At 54.2% G+C, this 10,022-nt stretch overlaps 1 protein-coding gene across 2 annotated transcripts; it reads left to right on the top strand.

The window, feature by feature from the left end:
* The first annotated feature begins 1,133 nt into the window (after positions 1-1,133).
* Positions 1,134-9,924, top strand: TXLNA (taxilin alpha). Of its 2 annotated transcripts, none has more exons than XM_088067520.1 (11): positions 1,134-1,297; positions 2,173-2,307; positions 2,990-3,316; positions 4,317-4,408; positions 4,934-5,104; positions 6,050-6,244; positions 6,331-6,450; positions 6,640-6,714; positions 7,065-7,157; positions 7,417-7,512; positions 7,945-9,924. In XM_088067520.1, exons 2-11 carry the CDS (start codon positions 2,199-2,201, stop codon positions 8,236-8,238), a joined length of 1,572 nt encoding a protein of 523 aa, XP_087923646.1. In that variant the 5' UTR covers positions 1,134-1,297; positions 2,173-2,198; the 3' UTR covers positions 8,239-9,924. The 2 variants fall into 2 exon arrangements, with proteins under 2 accessions (XP_087923646.1, XP_087923647.1); XM_088067521.1 differs by lacking the exon at positions 1,134-1,297 and adding an exon at positions 1,798-1,810.
* The last annotated feature ends 98 nt before the right edge of the window (positions 9,925-10,022 follow it).

Here is a 10,022-nt window from a genome sequence, read left to right as displayed (position 1 = left end):
CATGGGCTGAATTCTGGGTTTTTCCTGCCTTGGGGTGGTTTGGGGTGGAGAAAGATTGGCTCCAGCTGCCAGTGGTGATGGAAGCTCTAACAGCACCAGGTTTTCAGGTTTACCTCCTGCTCACAGTCGGATAATGCACATTTTACTTCCAAAAACGGCAAATCTCTGTATTTTTTATATTATAGATAGGGAGATATTTGTCTAATTGGGCCACAGAGAAAACTATATATGAAATTTGTGTAATTCCTGTAACTAAACACTGTGAGGTGGGCACACCTGGAAACCCCCCGGGCTCCTCCTGTGGGTGAGCACGGAGCTCCCTCAGCCCCCTCGGCGCCTTTTGAGTGACTTTGCCACAATTTCCCTACAAACAGGAGCAAACAGCGAGTCGGGGGGTGCGGAGGGGGAGCTGAGCCCTTGTTGTGGAACAAATAAACTCCACCTGTGCCGGTGCCCGGGTGTGGCGTGATGCGGGTGCTGGGGGGGGGGGGGGCTCGGTGACCTTGGGAGGGGCCTCCGGTACCAGCGGGATCGCGCGGGGCATGCTGGGAGTTGTAGTCCTCAGGGCTGCCGTGCGCAGGGCCTGCTGGGAGCTGTAGGCCAGAGTTTCCCCCTTTCTTTTCTCCGTCCCGCCTCCTTCCTTTGCTCCTTCTCCTCCTTCTCTTTCTCCTCATCTGCTTTTCCACGCATTTTCTACTCTCCGCCCCGAGGAGCAGGGTGGGAATTGTAGGGCCCAGATCGGGCAGGTGCCTGGCGTGCTGGGAGTTGTAGGCACTAGTTTCTTTCTTCTCACTTTTCTCCTCCTTTTTTTCCTCCCTCTTACCCGAGGCATGGCGGTAGTTGTAGGAGACCGTTTCTTTCCCCGTTCTTCCCCCTCATTTCCTTCCCAAGCCTGCAGACCAGGCCTGGGGCTGTAGTTTCTATGGCGACCTCCGCGCTGAGCGTGCCGGGAGCTGTAGTTTCTGTGGGCGCTCTCTCGCGGAGCACGCCGGGAGCTGTAGTCCCTTCAGCGCCTCCCGCCGCGGTTGCCGCGTCTCCCCGGTGCTTCCCGGCAGCCCCCGCGCGACGGGCGCTGATTGGGCGGCGGCGCGGGCGGGCGCACGCGCGGCCGTTGGAGGCCCCGGGCCGAGCCGCTCCCTCAGCGCCGGTACCGCCGCAACCGCCGCCACACGGGCACCGGGCGCGCACCGGCAGTCGCCGCGCCGCCGATGCGCCGGGCCTCCGCCGGGCCCTGCGCGCCCGTTGGCTGAGGAACGAGGCGACACCTGCGTCAGACCGCCGGCGCTGACGTCACGGGGTGCGCGCGTGACGTCACCGCGGTGCGGGGAGGGGGGCAACGCGGGGCTGCTTTAACGGGGGGGTCACCGGCGGGTGAAGGCAGCGGCTCCACCGCGGGCGATAGCGGGGCTGGGGGAGGGGGGGCAGAGCTGCCGGTTCCCGGTGAAACGGGGGCACCACGGGCGGCTCGGGCCGGGCTGCGGCGGAGGGGCGGGGCCGGGGGGGCCGGGGGCTCTCGGGGTGCTGAACCCCGGTTCTGGCCCGGGAGCCGCGCGCTTGCAGCGGCGGAAAAGGAGCGCCCGAGGCGCGGGGCAGGTGCCGGTGAAGGGCGCTGCCCCGGACATCCCGCACGTGGGTGGTGACACGGGCCGGGCTCCGCCGCCGCTGTGCCCTCGGGTTTTCCTTCCAAGAACCCCGGTGTAATCTGAGAACAGCCCCTTTCCCTCCCTCCCAGCAGCATCAGCATCCCCAGCTCCTAATTAGTGTGATAACCAGAGGCTGGCGAGGCTGAGAACATCCAAAGCCGTCGGAGGTGGAGGGGATGAGGATGAGGAGCTGGGATTTCAGGCTCTCCTTAGCAGGGGAATTCAGCAGGAATTGATCTCTGTGCTGTGCAAGCTCTGAGTTGTGGGAAATCCAAGAGTTGGGAAGGGTAGAAAGGGCTGAGGGGGTTGTGCCTGGTGGGAAAATTCTGATATCTGTGGGTTGGCAGGTGCTGCCTTGCTCCAGGAGGGGATGCCAATAGGAATTATCCCGACACAGTCTGGGAATCAAGAGATGCTTTCCTCAGCACAGAGCTTCTGCTGAGAACAGGCTCCTTCCTTCCCAAGCCAGGCTGACGACTCCTAAATTCCTCCAGATGTCCTTAAAGCCTCTCCCTTTCTGTTTCTGCAGAGTCTGAGAAGGGTGGAAAGGCTGTGATGAAGAACCAGGGAGTGGAGACCAAAGCAGCTCCACATCCTTCCAGAACAAACAGTGGGATGGGGCTGGAAGAGGGAGATTCACCAGAGGCTGCAGCTGCCCCCGAAGGTGGGGGAAGACTGGGGGGGTTCTGTCCCTGCCCACGGCTGGGGGGCAGTGCTGGCATTCCCTGGAATGTGTGAGGGTGGGTTTGAGCCTGGGAGCTGCTTTTTCTGCACGAGGCTGGGCTGCTGGATGGAGCTCTTTGTAGGGACAGAAAATCCTGCTTTTCCAGGGCAGAAAATCAGGGTTTTTTTCCCTATTTCTGCGTGTGTGTGCAGCCCTGGAGGAGTTCCCCTTTCCTGGCTGCTGCCAGGATGTTCTGCCTCCTTCATCCCTGTTTGATCCCAGAGATGCAGCTGCTCTTATCCAGGTTTAAAAATCCATTGTCATGCTAAAAAGCCCAGCCTTGGAGATCCGGGCTACCAGTTCCTCTGGGGGGAAAAAAAGCTCACACACAACCTGCTTTCCTTAAAAAAAAAAAAAAAAAAAAAAAAAAAAATAAAAAGGGGAGAGGGGGGGAATTTTCCCTCTTGACAGATGTCAGGGGCTTGGTCATGCTCTGCTGATCAAAGGAGAGGCTGTTGGGAATGCCCTGCCATTGTCAGAGCAGCTGGCTGGAGACACAGCCGGAACAAAACAGCTTATCCTGCCGCAAGTCCAGCCAGAAAAAACCTCCCATTCCCTGCGTGCTCCCAGCAGGGTGAGAGGGGTGAGGCTCAGTGCTCTGTGTTCCCGTTTTCCCCCCCAGCTCCCCTCACACAGGAGGATCCCAAATCCTCCTGCGACGTCTCCGAGGAGCTGAGCCGGCAGCTGGAGGACATCCTGAACACCTACTGTGTGGATGCCAGCCAGGAGAACCCAGGGGAGGACGGAGGGCAGGGAGAGCCCCCTGAGCCCGAGGAGCCCGAAAAGGGACGGAGCGAATCCCCCAGGAACGGGGAGCAGGAGCCGGGCGGCCCCGAGATGAACGGGGAGAAGGAGAACACCAAGGGAAGCGAGGAATTCCGGCCTGGAGAGGAGGGCGGCGAGCGGGACCAGAAGAAAGCTCAGGAGAAGAAAAAAGCCAAGGGTTTAGGTGAGGGATTCCCTGCTCCCCAAGGGTTTAGGTGAGGGATTCCCTGCTCCCCAAGGGTTTAGGTGAGGGTTTCCCTGATCTCCAAGGGTTTAGGTGAGGGCTTCCCTGATCTCCAAGGGTTTAGGTGAGGGTTTCCCTGATCTCCAAGGGTTTAGGTGAGGGCTTCCCTGATCTCCAAGGGTTTAGGTGAGGGATTCCCTGATCTCCAAGGGTTTCTGTGAAGGATTCCCTGATCTCCAAGGGTTTCTGTGAAGGATTCCCTGATCTCCAAGGGTTTAGGTGAAGGATTCCCTGCTCCCCAAGGGTTTAGGTGAGGGATTCCCTGATCTCCAAGGGTTTCTGTGAAGGATTCCCTGCTCCCCAAGGATTTCTGTGAAGGATTCCCTGCTCCCCAAGGATTTCTGTGAAGGATTCCCTGCTCCCCAAGGATTTCTGTGAAGGATTCCTTGCTCCCCAAGGGTTTAGGTGAAGGATTCCCTGCTCCCCAAAGATTTAGGTGAAGGATTCCCTGCTCCCCAAGGATTTCTGTGAAGGATTCCCTGCTCCCCAAGGGTTTCTGTGAAGGATTCCCTGCTCCCCAAAGATTTAGGTGAAGGATTCCCTGCTCTCCAAGGGTTTAGGTGAAAGATTCCCTGCTCCAATGATATCAGTGCATGGATGAATGGATTTTATCCCACGCTAATCATCCTTGGTGAAATCAGAGCCTTGGATATATTTGGGAACATCCTCCTGTTCCGTGGGGGTGAAGGATGCACCCAGTGCAGCCTCTGTATTCCGTGGGTTTCTCCTCTGCTGGGCACAGCTGGCTCCAGCCAACCTAAGGATGGTTTTCCCCTCCAAAATCCAGCTGCTCCAGTTGTTCTCCCACCATGGGGAAATCCTGGGAATGCACTGGATACCTGCTCAGTTCCTCCTTTTTTTGCCTTTCCAAGCCAGAGCTCTTGTGTAAAGCCATTTTATCCTATTTATTGCATTATTCCCATTCCATATCTTGTTCCAGGCAAGGAAATCACTTTGCTGATGCAGACCCTGAACACCCTGAGCACGTCAGAGGAGAAGCTGGCAGCTCTCTGCAAGAAATACGCTGAGCTGGTGAGTCCTGGGGCTGGGGGAGGACGTGGCAGCTCAGGGAGGCAGGAGAGGCCTTTGACAGGGACATTCCAGGGACACACTGGAGTTGTGTGTGGGATCTCTGCAGTGCTGGATATCTTTAGGAGAGGGTGGGTGTTGCTGGGTCCAGCCTGGTGGTGTTTGTGAAGCGTGGACAGAAGGAATTTTGGCAAATCTGGGTGCAAGAGGAGGTCAGGTCTGTTTTCACACACACAAAGCCTGATCCCACCTTTAACCAGAGCCAAGGTGGAGTTCCAAGCATGGATCTGGACCTGGAGCAGCTTTTGGGCTGCCTGGGCATGTCCAAAGTGTCCCTGGGTGGCTTTTCCCTGTGCTGGGAGAACATGGAGCTCCTTCCCATTGCAGCAAGATGGGAATTCAGGAAGGAGAAAGTGTCACACTGCTGTGTTCTGAGGTGTCACAGAGCTCCTGTCCCTGGGGCACAGCGAGCTCGTGTCCCCTCAGCGGGGCACGGCTGCCTGCACACCCTCTGCTCCTCTCTCCCAGCTGGAGGAGCACCGCAACTCCCAGAAGCAGATGAAGATCCTGCAGAAGAAGCAGAGCCAGCTGGTGCAGGAGAAGGATCACCTGCAGAGCGAGCACAGCAAGGCCATCCTGGCGCGGAGCAAGCTGGAGAGCCTGTGCCGGGAGCTGCAGAGGCACAACCGCACCCTCAAGGTGATTTTCTCCAGGCTCTGCTCCTTGCCCAGCTCTTGGATCCCTCTCCATGGGCTCTGCCATTCTGGAAAATTCACCTTTCCCAGTGCTTTCCCCAGCTCTGCCATCAGGGCAGTGCTGGAATCCTGGTGTTGAGCCACCTGCACTATTCAAGTTGTGATTTCAGGGTTTATCTGGGGAAGGAGGGGAAGGCCCAGAGTCCTTTCCTGATGGATATAAGGAATAACTGTAAATATAAATAAAACAAAAATATTATTTATATATAGAAAGAAATATTTAAATAAAATTAATGTTATTTACTTATATTTTATATAAATATATTTTATATACTGTTTGTATATTACATATTACATAATATATATTAATTATATTATATATTATAAATATATTTATATTATATATTATTTTATTATAAATAATGTTCTTTCTGTAATATATAATAATATATATTATAGAAACATATCCACTATATTATATAATATACAATATATAATATAGTATATATAATATATAACATAATATATACATATAATATATTATGTTATATATAATGTACATTATATAATAATGGATATATAGTAATATAGTATTAATAATATATTTTATAAATTATAATTTTATTTTAAAATTATTTATTGATTAAATTAATTAATTTTAATATAATCTAAATGTATACATTTATAAATTTTATAAATTTATAAATGTATAAAATACATAAATGTAAATTAAAATTTTATTCATTTTTAATTTTATTTATTTAAACAATACTTAAATAAAGATATTATCTATATATTATTATATATAGATATCTAAATAAAATAAATAGAAACAAATATTTAAAAGTATAAATTATTATACCCTGATGGAAATAAGAAGTGAGGCTGGATGGGTTGGGAACATCATTTTGGGAAGTTTTCTCTGTTACCTGACACATCCCCCACGCAGGAGGAGGGTGTCCAGCGTGCCAGGGAGGAGGAGGAGAAGAGGAAGGAGGTGACCTCCCACTTCCAGGTGACTCTGAACGACATCCAGCTGCAGATGGAGCAGCACAACGACCGCAACTCCAAACTGCGCCAGGAGAACATGGAGCTGGCAGAGCGGCTGAAGAAGCTGATCGAGCAGTACGAGCTGCGGGAGGAGGTGGGTCAGGGACAGGGGGCTGTTCCTGCTGCCACAGCGAGGAGGAGGCTCTGGATCCTCGCTGAGCTGCGCTCTTCTCCCCCCAGCACATTGACAAGGTGTTCAAGCACAAGGAGCTGCAGCAGCAGCTGGTGGATGCCAAACTGCAGCAAGCCCAGGAGATGCTGAAGGAGGCAGAGGAGAGGCACCAGCGGGAGAAAGACTTTGTAAGTCTTGGAGCGGTCGCTTGGGACTCTTTTTGCCTCTTTCTGTGGATGCCTGGGTGTTGTCCCAGGTCTTGGCATGTCCAGGGGCTGCTGCAGGAGCCAGGCTGGGGCCCTGCTGTGCTCCTCGTGCCTCTCCCGTGCAGGGCTGTGCCAAGAGCATTCCCAGATAACGGCTTTGCTCTCCCCCAGCTGCTGAAGGAGGCTGTGGAGTCACAGAGGATGTGTGAGCTGATGAAGCAGCAGGAGACCCACCTCAAGCAGCAGGTGAGTTCCCTGCTCTGTGTGCTCAGCCTGGTTTGTTTGGGGATTTCCCTCCTTCCCTGGAGAACCCAAAGTTCCTTAATTTGGAAAGCAGAGGGGCAGGATCCCTCCTGGGTTTGGATTTGGTGAGCTGAGGGTTTGTTCAGGATTGTTTCCCAGCACTGGATCACCCTGCCACAGCCAGGAAGTGTGTGTAGAACATTCTGCTCTGAGGATGTTTCCCTAGGACAGAATTTTCCTTTGGCAGAGCAGTTCCTGCTGATTGTCCGTGTCCCAGGGCAGCAGCTCAGCCCTTGGCTGGCCTCTCCCCTCTCCAGGCACTGGTGCCATGAGCTCCCTGTCTCTCCCCACAGCTGGCTCTGTACACAGAGAAGTTTGAGGAGTTCCAGAACACCCTTTCCAAAAGCAGTGAAGTGTTCACAACATTTAAACAGGAGATGGAGAAGGTGGGTGATGCTTTTCCCTCGATGCTGCCAGGAGCTGGAAGAGCCCCAGCTCCATAATTTCAGTGAGATTTGGGTCTACACCCAAAATTTGGGGTGACCCATGAGGACCTGTGAGATGTCACAGCAATGTTCTCCCTGGGGTTTGTTTATTCTGGGGTGTCCTGAGCAGGGCCAGGAGTTGGACTTTGATCCCTGTGGACATTTTGGACAGCTCAGGACATTTTGTGACTCGATTTGTGCCCTTTCTGTGATTCTGTAGATGACCAAGAAAATCAAGAAGCTGGAGAAGGAGACCACGATGTACCGCTCCCGCTGGGAGAGCAGCAACAAGGCCCTCCTGGAGATGGCAGAAGAGGTGAGGGGAGACTCTGGGGCAGCTGGGGAGGGTGGGATGGGCACAGGACAGGTCCTGCCTTGGTGCTCTGTGATGGCAAAGGGAGAAAGAAACTTCTTGGTGCTTTGGGTGCTGAAGGTTTGCTTGGTCGTGGGGATTTTCCCCTCAGGCTTCCCTAGAGTCAGCCATGGAATGGTTTGAGTTGGAAGAGACCTTTAAGTTGATCTAGTTCTACCCCTTGCCATGGGCAGGGACACCGTCCTCTATCCCAGGTTTCTCCAAACCTGGCCTTGGACACTTCCAGGGATCCAGGGGCAGCCACAGCTTCTCTGGGCACCCTGTGCTAAGGCCTCCCCACCCTCACAGGGAGGAATTTTATCCCAGTATCCCACCTAACCCTGCCCTATATCCCCTCACATCCCTCTGTTTTCATCTCTCTGCCTCTCCCTGCAGAAAACTCTGCGGGACAAGGAGCTGGAGGGGCTCCAGGTGAAGATCCAGCGCCTGGAGAAGCTTTGCCGTGCGCTGCAGACGGAGCGAAACGACCTCAACAAGAAGGTGCAGGACCTGTGTGCCCACACGGACCTGTTGGAGCCTCTGAAGGAGCCATCCCGGGACAGCTCCGAGGCAGCTCCAGACGCCCTGAGCTCAGGAAAGGCCACAAACAGCCCAGATCCCGCAGAAATGCCGGCAGAACTGAGCGTGGGGCAGAGCGGGACCGAGGAGGGGATTCGGGGCACTGACTGAGCCCTGAGCACGCAGGTGGGGTGAGGGAGAGTGAGCTGGGAGCTGCTTGAGATTCCCCTCTCCCTGTCCTGGGACAGATGGGAAAGGACAGGACACAGCCCCTCTGGGGATGTGAGATTTCCTAGTTTAGGGTTTTGGAGGGTTTTTTTTAAGATTTTATATATATATATATATATATGAGATATATAAAAACGTGCAGGGCAATACTTTTATCTATTGAGATCCATGAGAAGAAGGGCCCAGCTCCCTGCCTGTGTGAATATTGAAAACGTGGAGCCTCAACTGATGATCCCTCACTAAAAGACCTTGTCACTGGCAGGCTCAGGAGAGCAGATCCAGGGATCTGTGCCCTGGCACAGGGACAAGGGACAACGACTCCACCCTGGAGTGAAAGCAGAGCTGGGGGAATTCCGGAGCGTTCCCAGCGCTGGCTTCTCCCTCTTCCCTCTGCCAGGCAGGAGGGAGCTCCCGCTCTGGCTCCTGCTGGCAGCTCGTGCGTGAGCTGGGGGCACAAGAGGCCGCTCCCCTCCTCTCTCTGTGGGTTCTGTGTCTGGAATGGGGACGGGGAGAAGCAAGAAAGGGGGTGCCTGGTCCCACCCCCGGGAGTTTTTGTTCTTCCCAGGCCCTGCCAATGTCTCAAAACCGCCTTACGATTCACAGTTGCCTCTTTGCTGAACGCACACGTGCACAAAGTGTATTAAAGAGTTAATCCAAAGGTCTAATTCCCAAGTGTTTCGCATCGTTGTGCACAGGGATTGGGGAGCTGCCCCCAAGCCCCTCTGCCCCAGCCCTGGAGGCATCCTGGGACTCCAGGAGGATCCAACCTCAGAGCTGATTGTGCTTCACGAGCTGCTGCTCCAGCCGGATCGCCGGGATCAGCTCCCAGCCTGTGCCGTGGGGCTGCTCCTCCAGCCTGGGGGTGCCTGTGCCGTCCCAGCCCCGCTTTTCCTTCCCCTCTGTTTGGAAGAGCATCTCCCCAGGGCTGCCTCACCCCACAGGGCCTGGATGTGCCGGGAGGGAGTTTAGGGACAGATGGGGGACCTGCTGGCACCGGGATTTTCCTTAGTTTCTCCAGACTTTCGTCTTTTCGCTGTTCTTTTGGAAGACTTGACTTGCTTCAAACCTCGCTGCAGCTTCTCTTCGTGACAGACTTTATTCCCAACCTTGCCTTCCTTGTGCTGGAAGCTGAAGCCAGCTGGCTGGAGATGTTTCCCCTCATGGATGTATCCAGTGGATCAGTTTGGGATTCTCTCCCGGCACCAGAGCTGCTCTCACATCTTCGCTCCATGAAGGACCTGCCTCTGTGTCCCCTTTTCCTCCAGGGGATTCCAGGAAATCCAGATCTAAGGAAGAAGCAGGGAGAGGCCCTGGGGCTGCACAGAGCCGTGGCTGGACATCCACTGGGACAATCCCTGGAGCTGTGGTGGCTTTGTCTTCCAGCCCCTGCTGTCAGCGCCGTTCCTCCAGGATGATCCATGAATGTAGCCCCGGCCTGGTGGCACCGCCCCATTCCCAGGGCTGAGCAAGGGCTGCCGCCCGGATCTGGACTTCAGTAAAATGAAAACCCCTTAGAAATTCACCAAACCCCCTTTTTCCCCCGGTCTTTTCTCTGTTACGGTACAGAAAGCTCCGCGGGGGCTGTTGTGTGTATCCTGTATCCAATAGAAACACTCCCGACCTCGCTGCTGCCTCTGGTGTCTCTCGTTTTTTACCGTGGGAGGGGGGAGTGAAGATTTTGGGACACTTCCCCGTGTCCCTGAGCTCTGCTCCTGCCTGTCCGGTGG

This window comes from Pseudopodoces humilis, chromosome 27 (genome assembly GCF_049639895.1).
Source record: "Pseudopodoces humilis isolate 2021_Gansu_Grassland_sample_001 chromosome 27, ASM4963989v1, whole genome shotgun sequence".
Classification (NCBI taxonomy): domain Eukaryota; kingdom Metazoa; phylum Chordata; class Aves; order Passeriformes; family Paridae; genus Pseudopodoces; species Pseudopodoces humilis.
This window is presented reverse-complemented; position numbering and strand designations above follow the sequence as displayed.